At 38.7% G+C, this 20755-nt stretch overlaps 2 protein-coding genes across 8 annotated transcripts in view; both read left to right on the top strand.

Annotated features, from left to right (window-relative positions):
* Positions 1 to 20755, top strand: part of NCOA3 (nuclear receptor coactivator 3) — a 1019275-nt gene that overhangs the window by 550978 nt on the left and 447542 nt on the right. The gene's annotated exons all lie outside the window — the stretch shown is intronic.
* EYA2 (EYA transcriptional coactivator and phosphatase 2) overlaps positions 1 to 20755 on the top strand; it is a 201098-nt gene that overhangs the window by 117884 nt on the left and 62459 nt on the right. For all 6 annotated transcript variants that reach the window (XM_042465931.1, XM_042465926.1, XM_042465928.1 and 3 more), the window contains 3 exons: positions 4260 to 4437; positions 9760 to 9884; positions 11707 to 11790. In XM_042465931.1, coding sequence (XP_042321865.1) covers positions 4260 to 4437; positions 9760 to 9884; positions 11707 to 11790 — 387 coding nt within the window. The remainder of the gene's footprint in view (positions 1 to 4259; positions 4438 to 9759; positions 9885 to 11706; positions 11791 to 20755) is intronic.

Raw genomic sequence — 20755 nt, 5'->3', positions numbered from 1 at the left:
AAATGTCAAAAGGATGAGGCCAAATGGGCTTCACTTGAAACTGAGTTCCACAGATGAGGAGCCACCACTGAGAAGGCCCTCTCCACAGACAGTCTTTGGGCTTGTCTTCATTTGCCAGAGTACTCCGGGAGTTATTCTGGCCGTGAATTCTCCCCCTTTCTTGCTCTCTTTTGCTACAGGTTTTTGATTCTCACAGTGAATGACAAGTGGCTGTCTTCCCACACAGTCCCTGTTCATCACCCAGTGCCACCGCTGAGGTCAGAACAAGATGCCCAGCCATGTTACCAATGCTGGGTGTATCGTTCTGATCTCAAAGTGAATTGTGCTGTCAGCACCAGTGATGGCAGGCTGCTCACAAGGGCTGTGAGTGAAAGTAGCTACCATTGTTGCTCCAAAGAGAGCTAAAAACCCACATCTAAAGGTGAGTTATTGAAATGCAGGCTGGGGGAGCCCCAAATTGGGCATTATGTTGTGAACACACTCCAGATCCATTCAGGTTTGGATCCTGTGTCATGTAAACAAGACACAGGGAGTCCAGAGGGAATTCAGGATAATTTCCCCATGTAAACAAGTCCTTCCAGACATGTTCTCAAAAAACTGCGTAGATTGATAGGCATAAAGCTAGCCTGTTTCCAAGCTATTTAGGTCTTTAAATATCCACATCAGTACTTGAATTGGGTTTAAGAAGGATACCCAGTACCATAAAGGAATTTCAGGATGGGACTTTCTGGCCCTTGCCAGTATCAAGGCCTCTTTCACACTACATAATAATAGCACTATGATTCCCCTTTAACTGCCATGGCTGCTTTCTATGGAATCCTGGGGTTTCCTGGTTAGAGAGGGGTATTTGGAATTCTCAGTCAGAGAGCTCCTCACCAGATGACAATTCCCAAGATTCCAGGGGACATTTTCACAGCTGCCAAAGTAGATTCATAGGTCCTATGAGACTCCAGTGGACATCATAGGCCAGGAGACTCCTTGCAATTTCTCCTTTATTTTCCCTTTCTCCCTCATTATCTCCATCCATTCTTTATCCTATATATTTCTTGACCTTTTACCAATTTCCCTAATTCTTCCTTTAAATTTATTGGAAAATTTTTTTAGCATTATAACTGGTGTTAATGGTGAGATGGCTGGCATTAATTTTTCTTTATCCACCCCCCCCCCCAAATTTCTAGTATATTCTTTAAAAAGGGGTTTTCTATTTCCTTCATTTCTTTCATGGTAAATTCTTTTAAAAATATATTTTCCAGACAGGGACATTGTGCTAAAATTGTGAAGAGTGTAAGGGCAATAGAATAAACATTTCTGAGCACCATCTATTGAAATTGTTCTTTCAGGAAGGACTATAACGCCCAAATGGGCATGACTAACTTCCTTGAGAGTTACCTCTGATTATCTTAACATCTGATTTTTACAAAACAAAAAGTAGGGGGCATATCTATGGGCTTGTACAGAGCTCAACAGCTTAAAAAGGGATTTAACAATCAAATGTTTTCAAAATTATTTTCCCCCACCTCACCCCAACTTCTGTTCCTTCTCCTACTGGTCTTGGCTCTGGCTCAACACGTCAACTGCAATGTTGAAAACATTTCCCAATTCTTATGGGGAGACCAAAGTATCATATGAACAGCTTTCCTCTTTTCTTTTTTAAGCTAGCAGTTTCCATTATCTTACAGAAAGCTCCCACGTCTTTCTTTTCCAAATCTGGCTTTAGGTAATGAATGCGAATAAACATTCTAAAATGTCACACAGAGCCCCTTGTGAATGTGAAGCCATTGCAGCATTTTTGTGTTCTTCCTTAGTTGGATGTACACCTGTTTGTGCACATTATGTTTTGCATATGTTTGCACTTTTATTTATAAAGCTTATGTATAAATATATGGTATGAATACATTACATGCAGAAACATTGTATAGGAATGATTGCTAGTAAAATGTGATGTAGACCAAGTGTGAAGTCACTGCTAGGGTTTTTTCATGCAAATGCTAAAATGAGCATCCAAGGATGAGTTGAAGACAGGGAAGGTATAGATTATAAAAATCTTTAAAGAACTAAACCTTAAATTCTGTTTTCTGTAAACTTTACAGCAGCCTCTTGTCTGGAGGGTGTATGGAGGAGAGGTCACACATTAGTGCTAAATGCATGAGTTTTACATGGAAAAGTTTTGAGATTCAGTCCCTATATGTCTAGTTACAATGATTTCCAAGTAGCAGAAAGGGGAAAGACTTCTGGCTCAAGTTTCAGACTAACTTTCTTCAACTCAACACTTCCCAGAGCTACTGAACTACAACTAAATCACTCTCAACTCATGCTTACTGGGGTTGGTGGGAGAGGATTAGTCCAGCACATCTAGAGGCAGTTAGATTAGGGAAGGCTGTCCTACCTTCTACCTGAGTTGGACTACAATGTCCACCACATCGGCCACCATGGCTATGCTGTCTTACAATGATGTTGTTCTTGACACATCTGTAGTGCAGCAAGGGAAGGCTGCCCTAGAAGGCTGTAGCATATAATAATAATAATAATACATTTTATTTCTTACCTGCCTCTTCCCAAGGCTTGAGGCAGGGGGTACATATAAATTAAAAATATTAAACTATTTAAACACCTAGATGAAAACACATAAAGATAGGACATTCTAAAACCATCCAAACATATAATTAAAAAACATACCAATTTAAAATTCATAGTTTAAAATTGACTGTGAAGGCCTGCTGGAAGAGATAGGTTTTTAATACCATTTTAAATTCAGACAGCATGTTTAGCTGTTGAATCTGTAGTGGTGGCTGATGAAAATGTCCTTTGGGTGACAGTTATCAGTCTAGCCCTGACCAGTTGAAGTAAATGTTCCCCAAAGAACCTATGGGGCAGATTATACTTTTTTGTGACAGTGGCAGACTGGGCAGGGTGAGGGATTGGATGGAAAGGGTATACGATAGATGGGGGGAAATATAATATAAGGCTCTGAAGTATGTTTGTCAACCATAGTTAAGACAGTTTTCCTTCCCCCTTTGGCTCTGTGCACAGAAGTGTCTGTGTTTTTTATTGCATTGTTTTGTCTGTGTTTTTTATTACACTGTTTACTGCAGACATGCTGTTGCAATCTAACACCAAAAGACTGTGCTTCTCTTGTACTCCTTCATCCCTCCTCCTAATGTTGATGCTGCTAAGAAATGTCCAGCTACACTGAGGATAAGCAGGAAAATGGGGGAGCTTAGTGAATGCAAAAAAGCTTATTGAAACTAGGAGCCAGAACAGACCGGCTCTAAAAGCCAGCTTCCCGGCAGCCGCACGTCCCCAAGACATCTTGAAGCCACTGAGATGTTTACATATGGGTGGCTTCAAGATACTCTGGCGATGTGGCATTTATGCACCACAGACTGCCAGAGCGCCTTGCATCTGACCTCAAGCCTCTGCAGGGCATCAAAGCTGGCTTTTTGCCACCTGAAAAAGGAGTGGATTCGGTTCAAGGCAGATTGGGGCCTCAGCGTATGGTTGTCGTGGCCCCAATCTGCCTTCACAGGGGATGGCTTCGAGCCAGTCTATTTCAGCCCAGGGAAGTAATTTCTTAAACGTATTCTTTGAACATATAGCTTGTTCATATAGTCAAAGAACATAGTTGTGAACAGAGTCATTGTGTAATAAATTAATATATCTACCTTGCACATCACAGATTAACTGCAGATGCATGTTAACTTTCATTAAGTATTCCATAAAAATGTAAAAGTATTCTATAAAAATGTAAAACATTTATCAGATAGATGTGATTTGCTTATATAGAGCTAGCCTGTGCAAGAATAAAACTAACATAACAGCAATGTGTACATGGCTCTTATTTGCTTATTAAATTCTGCTGCTCACACACATTCCCACACTCAAACACTTAGACACATGGATGTCACATTGATGCTGCAGGGCAACTGTTTAAACAAACAAATGAAAAGTCCTTTTGCAGGCATACAGTTGTTTGAGTATTCATGAAAGGGTTTGCTACATCACTCATACATTCATACTACCAGTTGCCTTGGAACTTTAATTTTTCCTTGTGAACTCTACAGCCAGCAGTAATATACCTTCTGCAGAACACTGTTGGTCAATATTACTGTTGTGTTTAGTACAATGTCAAAAATAATGGAAAATATTTGTAAGTCAAATTATACTTCTTCTTCCAGCTACATCACTCTTAATTGTGTTTCGTTCTTATTGATGTTTTGCCTGGATGGGGTGATTAGAGATACTGTCTTTTTTTTTCAAAGGAGTATTCTTCATATCCCAGCTTCACCCAAAGTCAGTATTCACAGTATTACAGCTCTTCATACAATTCTTCATATATGTCTGCAAACAGCATCAGCCCATCAGCCATTCCAGCGTCAGCATACTCTCTCCAAGAATCATCACACAACATCAACAGTCAAAGCACTGAATCACTTTCTGGTAGGTGCCTTAAATATTGAAAATCTCTTTTATTACTGCAGGCTCATCATTTTGTAGGATTTAATTGCAGCCAAAACTCAGGGTCTAGTTTTGGAAGTTACTTTCTTTATCCAATAACTTGGAAGTTGAAAGTTACTTCCTTGGAAGAATTTGGAAGATATTTCCTTTACCCAACAATGAAGATACAACTAAGTCACAGTATATTTGTTCTTTTGTGTATGTGATGAAAATGATGAAGAACATCACATAGTTAAAGACTTGGCTCATTCTATGCTTTGTGCCATTCCCTATGAGAGCTAGAAAGGAAAAAGTATGTTTTGTATCACAAGCAATTGGCTTGTAGAATTTTTTTTAAAGTTTAAATTTAATTTTCAGAAAGAGGAAAGTGAATATTTCTATTTTCAAAATTGTATTAATAATGCAACTACTGTGTATACCCAACTATAAGTCGACCTCATGTATAAATCAAGGGCAGGTTTTGGGGCTGAAATTAGAGATTTTGATATGACCCATGGATAAGTCAAAGGTAAAACTTAGGGGTATGTAACAAAGGAGCCAAAGGATGAAGCAAAGGAAAACAATGCCAAAGAACTTACAAAATTCCAGCAGACATAACTATTTGGTCTCATCCTAAAGGCTGGATGGATGAGATAACAACAACAACAGTCTATTTTTTTCTTTCCCACCTCTCCTCAAGGATCGAGATGTGGTACAACATATTAAAATATAAAACACAATTTAAAAAGAAAATACATAAAACCTAGAGTTAAAATACAATACTATGGCGGGTTACAGAAAGCCGAAAAGCGGCGGTCTGCTGCCGCTGCCGGTTCCTGCATCCAGGAACCGCAGCAGCCAAACGGCACAGTTCCCGGATGCAGCAAAGAAGGAGCACGAAAATCGCGCTCCTTCCTGGCCCCCGGATGTGATGCCGTGAGGCGCTAATCACGCACTCGCAGCATCATATCCGGGGCGTGACGTGTGGATGCAGAGCGTCTGCTATGTCAAGATGGCAGCGGCCGTGTGAAACGGCCACCGCCATTTCGTACGGACTGAGTCCGTCCTAGGGTGCCCGTCTGTAACGGGCCTATAAAACCATTAAAATACACTCATATAATACATTCTGTAAAGTATAGCAATTAAAAAGTTATTATTTAAAATTGACAGGGTAGGCTTGCTGGAAGAGATGTGTCCTTAACATTGTTTTAAAGCTGTCAGTGTTTTCAGTTGTCATATCAATTCTGGCAGGTCATTCCACTTTCAGGGCAGTAGATGAAAAGGTCCTCTGGGAAACAGTTGTCAGTCTCCTCCTGACCGGTTGGAGCAAACATTTCCCAGAGGGCCTGAGTGTACAGGGTGGATTGTATGGGAGAAGACATCCTGCAGGTAACATGGAGCCATACCATGTAGGAATTTAAGGGTAATAACCAATACTTTATACTTTGCCCAGAAACTAATTTGCAGCCAGTGAAGTGATTTAAGTGAAGTGTGACATGATCACTGTTCAGTGTATCCGTAATCAATCTAACTGCCATATTCTGAACCAGGTGGAGTTTCCAGATTTGTTACAAAGGTAGCCCAGTTTACAGTGCACTGCAGAAATCCATCCTTGAGGTTACCAGTGCATGCACTACCATCTTTAGGTTCTCCAGTACTAGAAAGGGGCACAGGTAGTATAGCAGCTGAAGCTGATAACAGGTACTCCTGACCAGAATAGGGAGGGAGTCAGTGATTCCAAGACAAATTGTACTCCTTCCCTTCACCAGGAGATGGTATCTTTTTTATAAGTGTTAAAGTACAGTACTTACATTGACCAATGGATAAGTTGACTCAAGGTTTTTTTAGGTCAATTTTTTAACCTTAATTTCTAGATTTATACATGAGTATGTACAGTAATAATTTTAGGGTTCCTTGGTAATATCAATGGGACACCTATCTTTAAAATGTCTTTCCAAGCTTTGGTCCTTGGCATTTCTAGTTTAATAAAATCCCAAGTGGCATGTAAAAAATTTCTGCCTCAGGCAGAATCTAATTTCAGTAAAAGGGTAAACATGACCATCGAACTAGAAAAATAAGAATGACTTGAAGGACATGTAGAATGTGTGTGTTTCATTACTTAATAAATAAAGCCAAATTCTAGTGATTGTTCTGAACAAGGACTTAGGACCCTGGTTATAAATAGTCACTCAGCCTTGACACTTGATTGTCTGATCTTCTGCCAGTCACCATCTCTCAGTCTAACTTACTCCACAGTGTTGTTGTGAGGATAAAAAATATGAAGCAAGGACCATGTGTATATCCTTCAGCTCCTTGGGGAAAGGTGTACCATACCTGTAATATATAAATCATTAAACAAATATTAAATCTAATGTTAGTGTGGAAGAATTCCATATGAGACAGTGTATGTTCCTGCTAGGTCTTGTTTCTGTTACTGCCATTCCCGACACCTCTCAAAAAGTCTTTGGTTCATTGGATGAAAATGTATTAATTTCAGAGATTTATATATGTATTCGTGTTCCGTGCATGAAAATGGCAAGGCTTCTCACAATAGCTTTAAAATAACCAGTATTAGTGAAGACATTCCATAGTACAGTCCTATAATATTTGTTCAGAAGTAACTCCTACTGCATTAATTGAGGCTTATTTGAGAACAGATACAGACAGATCAATCTGTTACTAGCCCCTTTTAATTTTCTTCATATTCATTCATAATGCTATTGCACCCCATTTCTGCCCTGAATTTTTTTAAAAAAATCTAAACAAAAGTTCATGTGTCTCATAATCTTTTCCAGAAATGCAATTCCTTTTTAGCAACTGCCTATTAAATCTAGTTGTATGGGGAAATTTAACCAGAGTGGCTATTGATTGAGGTCCCTTTAAAAAGAGCTATTGAATACAAGGTTAGGTTAACCATTAATGAAGAGCTCCTTATTAAAGAAAAAATGCTTTCCATTCATCTTGAAATTATCCAGGATCTTTTAGATTGCTTACTTTTTAGCTTTGGAGGCTCAGGTATTACTACTTTCCAATATATGGCTGGAATATTGTCTTCAGATACCATTTCCCAAGAGAAATTTTCATTGGCAGGCAATATAATTTATATAAAACATGACATCATTTGTGGATAAGCACTGGATGTATGCCCACAGTGGTGTCTGCTCACTTATGGAACAAGCCTGTACATCTGCTGTTACTCAACAAGGAAAATAAACTAATATGGTTTATGGACAGGGGAATATTTTCTTCTCTTCTTAGACTTTATAGCCTGAGATTTCAAAATTGTTTCCATGAAAAGGGCGGGGAGGGGGGTCATTTTTCCGGCTCAGAATTATCTTTCAAACACTTTTTAACTATAATGTGTTAGTGCTGGCATTAATGCTACTGTTTCCAAGTTCTTGGACATGTAAAGTACAAAGAAAATTGAAATCTAAAGAGATTTTGTAAAGACTGATCTTATCAGTGTTACCATTGCTCATAATAATCCCCAAAGGTACGGAAGTCTTTTTTGCTACTGCTCAGAGAGATGACATTAGAGCCTCTGACATATCCAAAATTCTGCCAGCACAAACAGGCACAAGCCTGGCAGGACAGGACAGAGTGGCTGTTACTTTTACATCCCATCTTTCCTCCAGTCAGTTCAGGAGGTAGGCAGGACTCCCCTTCCTAATCCCCACTCATCACTGTATCCTTAAAACAGATCTTTGATCTGTAGCCAAGCTGAGAGAGAGTGACTGGCACAAAGTCACCCATTGGGTTTCATGACTCTGTGGCAACCAAAACCCTGCTTTTCCAAGTCCCAATCTAGCACTTTGGATGGATCCACAGGGACCCTGGGATTGCAGGCCTTTAGGGTACAAAAAGCAGGGTTTTGGTTGCCACAGAGTCATGTAAAGTACAAAGAAAATTGAAATCTAAAGAGAGTAACAAATCTTCTATTGTCAAAGGCTGAGGCATCTTTGACCTCTGTTAAAGTTCAGCTGACTTAAAAACTCAGTTCTTTGGAAGTAAGCTCCATTGATTTTCAGTGGATTGTTATTTTGAGTCAGTGTACTTAATAAATTTTCTTGGAGCTGTGTGACGGTATTTAAACAGCATATGACTTTTAATTTAAATCGCCTAAGTGAAAACGTCATTCAGCTTGCAAAAGATCTCAGTTTTCATTGGTTGTAGAGAGCCAAAATTTAAAAGGGGAATGATAAAATATTAAAAGATGTAGATAAACTATGCCCTAAAGAGGTTTTTAAACTTAAAAAAATAATATCTTGTAGTTTAAAAAAAAACTTGAATTAGTTCTGTGAAATCATTCAGCTTTTTTTTTTCTTAAAGCAATTTTAGTAACCTGTACTACAGCCAACCATAAAAGGCTAAGATTTTCACTTGGTATCCTAAAAACCATCAGGATTGGCTGAGCCAATGAAATATTGTCATAGATTCCTATTCATCTATCTCTACTTGCTGTAAAAGCCCAATATATATGGATGTATGTTATATCAAGCACAGCCTACCAGTTCATTAAGTCCCAGGTGGTCACTGAGATGCAGATGATTTGCATAAAAATATGTACAGAAGAATCACCCACATTTGCATTTCCTGCATGGACAAAGGGATTTTAAATCCAGCATGTTGTACAAGTAGGTCTTGCAATGAAATGCAGGGCCTACGATAATGCTCCTGTTCATGATAGACGAGTGCATTTCCTCCATGACCACTACCAGACGATGATAATTTTGTGTTCACTGAATATGCTCAATCCTCATTGGGTTGCTTTGGAGCAAGTGTTGGAGGATCCATCCGGTAGACCCCCCCCCACACACACACACACATTATTTTTTACTTCTGCAGTCTACAAGATTCTATGGAAAATTATTCTCATACCTTGTGTGAGTGAAAGGTTCTATTTTGGCTCTTTAAGAGCTGTCATGTGAATTTTTATGGATTTGATTGATATCTTGCATTTCTCCCATCATGGGACTCAAGATAGATTACACCAAATTAAAATGAAGTATAGCTAAAATCTCAGTATAAAAAGTTTTTTAAAACAACAACAAAAAAGCACTGTCTTTAAATTGTTATAATCTGCATAATTCTTATGGTAAAGAATAGGATCATTTCAGTTCCAGTATAAACTATAAATTATAAAGATGTGCTCATTTCATTTAATCCCCCCCCCCAATAGTTGTGCCAACTTAACTTCTTTCCCTTCTTCCTCAATAGTAACTTTTTGTGTTGATAAGATGATGCTACTATGAAGATTTTTGATATGTGCAGAAGAACCATAATATAGGGTCTGGCTTTCAATAGGATTCCACTTTATATTCACAGGAGAATATACAACACCTGTAAAAGACACAGAAACAGACAGACAACACAGAGGAACTGATGGAAAATTACGGGGGCGATCAAAAAGAAGTAATGACCCTTCTCCAGCGGCTGATACTGAAATTGAGGTAACAAGCAATTGGGGACAATAGCACTTAGCAATAGCAATAGCACTTACATTTATATACTGCTGTATAGTGCTAGGGACTCCCTAAGTGGTTTACAATGTGTTAATCAATTGCCCCTAACAAGCTGGGTTTTCATTTTACTGACCTATGAAAGGATGTAAGATTGAGTCAGCCTGGAGCCCTTGCAGGATCAAACTCACAACTTTTGGGCTGCAGTACTGGCATTTAACCACTGCACCACCAGGTAACAAGGTTACTTACCTCTCAATTTTTTTATACAACTCCCTTCTGATCTCTTTGGTTTTCTCTTTTGTCATAATCAGAATATATTTCAAAAACCAATATGATTACAGGCTGAGTCTCCCCTGTCTGAAATGCCTGGGATCAGAAGTGTTTTGGATTTCGGATTTTTTTTTGGATTTTGGAATACTTCCATTTACATAATGAGATATCTTGGAGATGGGACACAACTGTAAACACAAAATGCATTTATCTTTCATATACACCTAATACACATAGCTTGAACCTAATTTTGTACACAATATTTTTAAATTTGTGCATGGAACAATTTGTGTACATTGAGCCATCAGAAAGAAAGGTGTCACTATCTCGGCCATCTGTGTGAACAATTTTGAATTTTGGAGTATTTTGGATTTTGGAATTCTGGATAAGGTATACTAAACCTGTATTACATTTACATTTGGTAAATAATTAATACAAAAATACCTTTTGGCCTGTGTGCTGATTCTGTGAATTGGTTCTAGGTTCTTTCAAGTGACTTACTTTTGAGCAAGTCCTTGGTTAAGCGGTCTCTAGTGGCTGCACAAATCAGCAATTACTTATTTCCCACACCACCAGTGATGCTACTTCATGTGCATTGTGGGAAATTTAGAGACCTGCCAACTAGGATAGATATCAGTGCCAATGGACCCAACTGCTAAACTGATGTCAGATCTGTCAGGGGAAAAAAATCTTTATGATCTCTAATGCATAATGTGAGAGATCTGCTTCTACACCAATCAAACTTGGTGCAGCAAAAAGTTTCATTTGAATTTGAATTTATTTGTAAGTCCATGTGGAAGAGAAACCTTATAAAAATTAAAATCCCCAGGTTTATTTGGCCAGAGCCATTAAGTGATTCAATATGCATATGGAATGACACTATTTGATGTTAATAAGGTTTTGCATTAAAAACAAAACTCCTTTTTTAATGAAAGGGAGAGACTAAATCTATAAACAAAATTATCCTATTCCATCCCCTAAAAATTAATGCATTGTCTATTTACAGGACATTTCCTAAAGAGTAGGTTTGATTAGCCAATACTTCAAGACACTTACAGTCTAAATATGGACACAAGAGAAACAAGATGTGGAGAATGAGGTGAAATGGAACCAGAGAGGAATACAAAACAAAAATTGATTTAATTACTGTAAGATGTTAGGAGTAGTATTTTTCCTTCCTGAGTGGTTTTTATAGAAAAGGTATTTTGAGGAGGAAAGAAAGGACAGATGTCTCCTGGAGATAGTCTGGTCAAGAGTTCTAGGCATATGGAATATCAGGAGAAAAAGATAAGACTGTTATCTGGTAGCATTGCTCAATCAGCCAAAATAACTTGTAGAGTTATGTCAGGTCTGCCAACAGTCTTGAAAGACAAGGGATTATAATGAAACGATAGGAAGAAGTTTTTGGTGGGAGTAGCCTGTCACCCTTGGAAGATGCTGTTCACAACACTGTTATATAATCCCACACAGCGACACTCCTGAATTAACTGGTTGCCTTTTTTCTGTCCTCCACCCCATTCCCTTATGTCTTTCATCACAGCGTGTGTTTGTGTGGGACTTGGATGAGACAATAATTATTTTCCACTCCTTACTCACGGGAACTTTTGCATCCAGATACGGAAAGGTACTGTGGAATTCATCTGTGTGGTTTCTCCCTACCCCCCATTGCTGTTTGTCCACTCAGAACAGATTGAGAACAGTAAGGTCACTTAATAGAGCAGCTATTCTAGCAGATTTATTTAAGACTAGTAAACCCAGTGATATTTCCCCCAACATGTGAAAATTTAATTAACATTGCCAAGAGAGCACTTTCTGCAAAAGATTGTATTATTCAGTTTCTCTTAGATTAGGATAGTGAACTGCTTTTTTTTTTCTTGTCAAGGTTTTTCTCTTTAAAAGAAAAGAAACTATAGCTCAGGATAGACAGGCGGGAAGAGCTGTCATGGGGCCAATTCTAGGGCTCAGGAGCACTCAGCAACCGCACGCTCTCAAGCCCTAGTACATGCCAGTGGTACCATTATTGCATGGCACTGCCCACACGGGCATCTGCATGTTGTGATGCCACACTTGCATCACTGATGCACCATGGTGCACCAATGGCACACCCATGATGTCCGCACAGCATCCCAAGAAGCACCCAGTTTTTCTGAGTTCTTTTTGGGGCGGAGGGAGGCCACGCCATTTTGCTGCTCCGGTCTCCCTTGGGAGCAGAAATGGCACCTCCAGCCAACCCTTTTTGGGTGGTCCATTGAGCCCCTATGATAGAAAATGTTTTGCCTGGTTAGCTAACCTTTTTTCCTCCCTTGTATGAGAGAAATAACCCAAAGATCTAGAAATCAAGCCTTATGAGGAATGACTTAGGGATTTGGGTATGTTTAGCTTAGAGAAGACTGAAAGGTGACATGATAGCCATCTTTAAATATCTGAAGGGATGTCATGTAGAAGATGAAGTAAGTTTATATTCTGCTGCACCAGAAACTAGACCATGAACCAAGGGATTCTAATTACAAGGCAAGAGATTCCGCCTCAACATTAGGAATAAGTTCTTTACTGCAAGAACTATTCAACAGTAGAATAGACCAGATGTGATGAATTCTCCTTCTTTGGAGGTCTTTAAACAGGTATTGGAAAGTATTTCAAGAGTACTTTAGGTGTGTATTCCTACATGTCAGGGGATTCTGCTAGATGATCCTTGAGAACCCTTCCAACTCTTAAGATTCTGTGATTTTATGACAATTATCCCCTTCAAGGGATGTATTCAAATAAATATGTATTTGTGGCCAGATTGTACCTCTTCAGGGTATATGTGGGTTTTGAATGTTTGCTCATGTTAAAAACAAGAGGAACAAACCTTCCTGTAAATGCAAAAAGGCTAAAATTCTTTTGCATGCAAAAGTATTTGTATTTTACATATCCAGTCCTCTGTCTGCTCTCTGGTGTGATATAGTTTTACAAGTAAGTTATATGGATTGTGTAGCTCATTTCTTCAAGTCTATGTGCAAGGTACTTCTGGCTTTCTATCTTCCAAAATATCAAAGATCCTGATTTTTAATGCTGGAAAGGTTAAGTTGGGCCATGTCATGCATGACTTCTGGCAGATTCAAAAGGCACATCTCATAGCTCGTTCTCATTCTGCCAACATTACAAAGGGATTGTCCAATTTTTATTTTTTAAAAAAAGTCCAGATGGAAAACCATTAATATTTCCTTGTCAAAAAACTTTACAAATTGTGATAAAGAGGCTAAAATTCTGTAATAGGTAACTAAACCAGTGTGAAACCCGTTTCAATGTAGTTTCTCTCTGTATCTTAGGCCCAGTACGCTGCCACCGCAGGTTTAAAGGAACCCACCTTTCACGGGTTCTTTTTCCGCCAGTGGAAAGCCACGCAGTTTGGCGACTGCGTCTTCCCTCTGGCAGAAAAAAGGTGCCGGGAGTCTGCCCTTTTTGGGCGGTCTGTCTCGCGCCATAGATGTGACCAAAGATATGCAGCTTCAGACCTTTTCTCTGCTCCAGTTCAAGAACACTGGCCTCATACCAAAGTAACACATTCTTTCTTTGTATCTTAACTTGGATTACAACACAAACATTTATTACAGTCAAAGACCATCACTGTTTTATAAACACACCTCTATATAATAATCTACAATAAAATTCTGGATAAAAGTATATGGCCAAAACACCAGAAATTGTTATTGGATTGGATTGCTTTTGGATTGGATAACAGTTAGAGTGTTATTCCATATGAGGCTTGTTGTGTAATAATTAGATTGTTGTTCCCTATGATATTTAATCTGCAAGTAACAGAATTCACAGATTGATACTTTTCACACCTAGATAACTTTAGCAGAATTTTAAGACAGTCAGCCTTAATTTATTTTTACAGCAGTTTTCTTTCTGATAAAAACATGTATGATCAGGATGTCTTTGTGTTACAATCTGCTTGAGCACTATAAAATGGAATATCAGAGGCTGCATTTGCTATTCATTAGAACAGGATGACCAACTGGGCAGCTGTTTGAATTGCCTTGGACACTGCTTCTGTGACTGTAGAAATATGATTTTACACTATTTTATGATTCTACCAGCTGGGCTTGTTTTATGATGGTTATAGCAAGCCGGACATGTAATTAGCAGATAGATTTATTTTCTGCCTTTAGATCTGAGCTCATGTAAAAAGATCTAAAGTGCTGTTTATGATGTAGAAACTGCCTGAAATGTTTGGAAAGCTTCTAGCATCTTTCCCTGAAATGACAGTACATGTAATTGAAGGCAAACATTTGTTTGTACCTGGTTAATTTCACATTAAATACCCTTTTGCACTAATTGTTCCACCATCAGATGAAAATCAGATGAATTGAAACAATTGTTGCAGTTAACACTTAAGGAATACAATCCTGTATGACTCAGCATACAGTAGTAGTCTACATGCACATTCCCAGCTTACTGAACAGCCTCTGAAGCCCCCCATAGCCAGATATGAAATGACTATAGCAGTGCAGAGACTTCAAGAGGATGATCTCAGCACTGGTGTCTTCATTTCACACCCAGTTAGGGAATATAACCACATGCTTTGTAATCTTGCCCACTCCCCACAAATCATGGAATGGCTGTTAGAGGAGACTTGCACTTATTGGATCATGGTCCATTGCTGTATTTTCAGAATCATCATTAGCTTCTTCCCATGGCCTTGTCATTTTGAATTTTCAGCTACCATGATCTTTTATGAAAATATTCACAAGAAAGTTGTTTTGGGCATTCAAAATGATGTTGCCAAAATTATGTGAGTGTTCACTTTTTAAAAAATTAGAGGGATCTTGTTCCACTTTGAGATTGAGAGAAAGACATTTCTTGCATATGTTTTTGTGGTCATTATTCCACTTCATTAGATGAATGGAGTGAAGCCCCTTTATATCAGATGTGTGTGTGGGGGGGGGGAGTGTGAATTGTAAAATTATTGGAAAACATGGGGGTATGATGACGGGGTGACAAGTTCAGTCCCAACTAGAAAGAATAGTTAAAGAGACAAAGATGGGAGACAGGTTGTTCATACAAGCCATGATGTACAGGTAAACCTGAATAGTGGAACATGTATTTGGTCTAGTGTGCATTAATATGGGCACAGGACTCAACGAAATGTTGCAATAAAGCAAGCATGAGAACCTTGCTTAGCATCCGAAGTGTCAACTAATGTATTAATATATGTAATGTGCAAGGAAACCATTTTCTGTTTTCAAACCACTGCCAATGGACTCGAGTTTATAGGTACATCCTAATTCAGCTGTTCCTCTTTCCAATCTCCCTTTTAAATTTTTGGTTCAAGGACTACTGCTCAGAGGTTCAAGACATAATGTCCAAGAAGGCAGAAGTGTTCTGCTACTGGTTTTGAGATGTTTTTAGTTTAGAAATCAGGCTATCCAAAAATCAGTTCATGAGGTATTTCAGAGCTCTGGATTTCTTGATCCTTCCTCCATGTTCTGCAGACACTGATTGTATGTTCACCTCCTCCAGCACATCTGTGTTTTGCCTCTAACAAGGCTATTCTTTGGATGTAAGATCAGCCATGTATACGTCAGGCCATCCCATTATGTGACTGTAGTTCAGCAATAAAACCCTTCCTTCTGATGCATGAATTTATATCAGAGTTGGAAATCATGCAGTCCTTCAAATATTGTTAGACTAAAACACCCATCAGCCCTAGATGGCAGAATCAATAATGAGGATTGCTGGGAACTATACTCCAGCAACAACTAGAGTGCCACATGATTTATACATGCACAGAGACTATAGCTACTGTTCTTTCGATAGTACTGGCCTCATCTAAAGTGAAGGAGTGGGGACACAGGTGTTAAAAATTAAGAAAAATCACCAAGATTCACTCTAGAAATTTATTACTCTCAAAAGTGTTACAAGATTCCTCTATATTTTTGCAAGATCCACTCAACTTATGTTCCTTCTAGTGAGTCTTAAGACATCTTACAAAACAAGATTGGCTTAGTCTGAAAGTAGAACTGTGGTGAACTCCAGTTGAATGTCTGAACTCTCTTTTCCAAAAAGTCCAGTATTTGATGTATTATTAACATAATCTCTTGAGTACTTGGCATCATGATGTTTCTTTGGTAACATGGCAGTCATAAATAAATAAATATAAATAAAGTGAGGAATGTGTATTATAAGGTTTTTCCCCCCAATAAACTACTTTGTACCAGCTCTGAAAGGTAAAATTGGTTTGGGTTTTTCAATGGAAAAGGAACCTCAAATAGCTTCTTCTGCTCCCAATAGGCAAACTTCATTTGGAGCAGAGTCTACCCAGCCAAGCTGAAATGGCAATGATCCTTTTGTAATTAGTTATTAGTTCCCCGAATTCCATAGCATTGAGCCATGGCAGTTAAACTGATGTCAAACTGGATTATTTCTGCAGTGCAGATGGAGTTCCTAGGAGAGTGTGCCTCTTCCAAGTGGTTGCCAGAGACACTACTCCACATGAATGAAAAAAATAATTAGAATACCCCCCATCTCCAAGTGCATTTTATGTGCACCACATAATCACAACATACCAAACATTTCTTTCAGATTTTGCAAAAATCAGTCCATCATGAAGCAGTGATATAAACAAACTAACAAAAAACTTAATTTAATTCATATAGTTATAGCAAAGAGAACCAGTGCGATGTAGTGGTTTAAGCCTTGGACTACAGTTCTGGAGATCTGGGTTTGAATCCCCACTTAGCCATCATAACCCACTGTGTGGCCTTGGGCAAATCACACTCTCTCAGCCTTAAAGAAAGCAAACCTCTTCTGAACAAATTTTGCCAAGAAAACCCTGAGATGGGGTCAACTAAGGGTTGCGATAAATCAGAAAAGACTTGAAGGCACACAATAAGTTAGGGCAAAATTTCTCCAAAATTAATTTGTTGGAATCTTTCAAATGTGTGTCACACTACTTTGTGTGAATGAAAACAAAAATTGGGGTGCCACACCAGGTTTGTCCCAAAGTGGATTTCTTGTATGCATCTAAACTTATATTTTAAGTAAACATCATCCCAAATAGCCCATCCTAATCTGGTAAAAACAAACCAGCCACTTACCTATCGTACCATAAGAAACAGAGAGACAGACAGAAATTGAACATATATACGCACAAGGTCAAGGGGAAAGTACAGAAGCCCATTAAAGAAAAATTTTATTGAAAATGAATATCTCTTCACATATATCCTTGTGATGTAATACAATAGTAAAGTGTGAATGAGTGTACAAGGAAAAGGATGTCCGTACAAAAAGAATGCATGATTATCAAATATAAACCTTTGGGGTACAGTCCAAACAGAATTTGAAAGGAAATGATTCGTGGGCTTTCCCTGAACAAATAATTGCATGGACTAACCTTCCCTTGAACAATACACATTATGTTAGCTGTGATTCTCTTTGTTGTCAGTACATTTCCCATGCAAGTCTTGAAACATAATCTGTCATTAATTATACCTGATGGGCATTAATTCCATCTGTATAGATCTTTGGACAACAGAGGTCAGCAGAGGCCTTGTAAGCACCAAATGTGCTGTGACATTATTGTTCCAGGAGTCTTCTACTCTCTTTCCCCCCTTTTATGGCATCCAGGTGTGAACAGGTGCATTTAAAAAAGATGAAAGTACATAATGCTAATACCCTTCAGTGCTCAGAACTGGAGGAGTGGCAATAGAAGAGGAAACACAATAGGTGCAAAATTGTGGTTTAGTTTGGATGAAATTTTTGCTCTGCCAGCTTTAAGAATATTTTCTTATACTATTTGGATAAGTAGGACTGACATACTATTCAGGTAGCTAGATTATACCTGGATCCCAAGCATGTAAGCCATGGCCCATTTGGAACCATCACCTGGTTCAGATTCCAAGCTTCCATTTAAAAATAATTTTCTAGTCCTTGTATGAGTGGGGTTGCAGGGTGAAAGATACAGTCGCTAGTCTGTCCAATTGTTTTGCAAGAAACAGTACTGCCTCTCCCTTTGAAAGTGTTTAGCTTTAGCTTTGTCTCTCTCTCCTCTTGATCTTTGTTTTGCAGTGGCATCAGCACCACTGCCTTTACCTGACTGAAGTGGGTTGCAGAGATGGTTCAAAGTGCAACTTTAGGTTCAAGGAAGGAAAAAATGGGATGGGATAGGGGCAAGATAAAGTGGGAGAGGAATGGCAGGAAGAACAGATAGGGAGCAAGGCACATGAAAAAGGAGGAGGTGGAGTAACATGAAATGATAATTGAAAAGGAAGCTAATTTCTGCCAATAGTCAGATGGTTGAGGAGCAGTGGTGTCATCCCTGCTTAGGGTGTCACCTGGTGCAGCCAGCACCACCCTAGTCACGCCACTGGGATGCGTAACCCACAGAGTGCGAGAAGCAAGGGAGGGGGGCATGGAAAAGTTGCAAGGTTAAGCAAAGAAGGGAGAGTAGTGCAGTTGCAAAGTAAGAGGGAGACATTATGAAAGCGTAAGGTGAAGCAAATGAGAGGACTAAAGGGTGCAAAAAGAGGCAAAGTGCAAAGGAAGGAGATATGATTGTTAAGTTTTCTTTTGGGAATCAGAGGTCAGTCACTCTTGGGGCTTCCTGAGATACTGAAAATGTGAAAATGTCAACAATAATTTCAGCATTCAAAAATACATTGTAGAAACAAAATAAAACTTTGTACATTGGCACTTTTGCTGATATACATCCAATTGCAGAGATAAGACTCTAGCAGAATGCTTTGCAGAAGTAATACTATGGTCACAGGATAGAATATCCCAAGAATTATTTTTTCTGTTTCACCAGCTGAATCATGGATCCAAATTCCAATCAGCTTATGTCTTCAGCTTTCCAGATATTTTGAACTGAAGCTCCCACCATTGCTTGCCATTTACTGTACTGTGCTGCCTGGAACCTCTGGGGGCTGAAGTCCAAAATATCGAAAGCCAAAGTCGCTGCACCCATGCAGTAAACTTTGAGATAATGCCCATCAAAATTGTTAGAATACAAATGAGAGCTTCTTAGTCTTTGGACTCTACATGGAGACATGCCAATACACTTATATCCATGAGTATGTTAGACAAACATGATCCCGTTGCCTCCATATTAATGTTTTCCAGCTATATCCAGATGCATGTTAAAGACATATCATTTGAATGGATATCAGGGGTGTTTAAAAAAAATCTTCCGCAGTGGAGCTTAATTATGTGCTTCCACTCATCATGTTAATTTCCTTTAAAATCAGTAGCTGATTTTAAATAATCTAGAAAAGTAGTCATACTGTCCCTGACTTTCATCCACATTTGTGCCCTTTTATTATTCAGCATAGGAGTTTAAAATGGCACTTAAAATTAGTGGTAGAAGTTCAAATTGACTGGCTTGGTTTGCAGAAGCTCAAGCTGACTTCAAATCAAATCTAGGCTTCCCCCATGAGCTTTATTAGCTAATTCAGAGTGACATGTATTCTTTGCTTTGTTTGAGAATTGACCTAATATGTGTGTACCACCGCTGCTGCTGTTCAGACATCTAAGAGTCCTCCATTCTTTTGACAAACATACGCCAAAGTGCAAAGGAAGGAGATATGATTGTTAAGTTTTCTTTTGGGAATCAGAGGTCAGTCACTCTTGGGGCTTCCTGAGATACTGAAAATGTGAAAATGTCAACAATAATTTCAGCATTCAAAAATACATTGTAGAAACAAAATAAAACTTTGTACATTGGCACTTTTGCTGATATACATCCAATTGCAGAGATAAGACTCTAGCAGAATGCTTTGCAGAAGTAATACTATGGTCACAGGATAGAATATCCCAAGAATTATTTTTTCTGTTTCACCAGCTGAATCATGGATCCAAATTCCAATCAGCTTATGTCTTCAGCTTTCCAGATATTTTGAACTGAAGCTCCCACCATTGCTTGCCATTTACTGTACTGTGCTGCCTGGAACCTCTGGGGGCTGAAGTCCAAAATATCGAAAGCCAAAGTCGCTGCACCCATGCAGTAAACTTTGAGATAATGCCCATCAAAATTGTTAGAATACAAATGAGAGCTTCTTAGTCTTTGGACTCTACATGGAGACATGCCAATACACTTATATCCATGAGTATGTTAGACAAACATGATCCCGTTGCCTCCATATTAATGTTTTCCAGCTATATCCAGATGCATGTTAAAGACATATCATTTGAATGGATATCAGGGGTGTTTAAAAAAAAATCTTCCGCAGTGGAGCTTAATTATGTGCTTCCACTCATCATGTTAATTTCCTTTAAAATCAGTAGCTGATTTTAAATAATCTAGAAAAGTAGTCATACTGTCCCTGACTTTCATCCACATTTGTGCCCTTTTATTATTCAGCATAGGAGTTTAAAATGGCACTTAAAATTAGTGGTAGAAGTTCAAATTGACTGGCTTGGTTTGCAGAAGCTCAAGCTGACTTCAAATCAAATCTAGGCTTCCCCCATGAGCTTTATTAGCTAATTCAGAGTGACATGTATTCTTTGCTTTGTTTGAGAATTGACCTAATATGTGTGTACCACCGCTGCTGCTGTTCAGACATCTAAGAGTCCTCCATTCTTTTGACAAACATACGCCAAAGTGC

Source organism: Sceloporus undulatus, chromosome 4, assembly GCF_019175285.1.
Source record: "Sceloporus undulatus isolate JIND9_A2432 ecotype Alabama chromosome 4, SceUnd_v1.1, whole genome shotgun sequence".
NCBI classification, from domain to species: domain Eukaryota; kingdom Metazoa; phylum Chordata; class Lepidosauria; order Squamata; family Phrynosomatidae; genus Sceloporus; species Sceloporus undulatus.
Note: the sequence above shows the minus strand (reverse complement) of the source record. Positions and strands in the feature narration are given on the sequence as shown.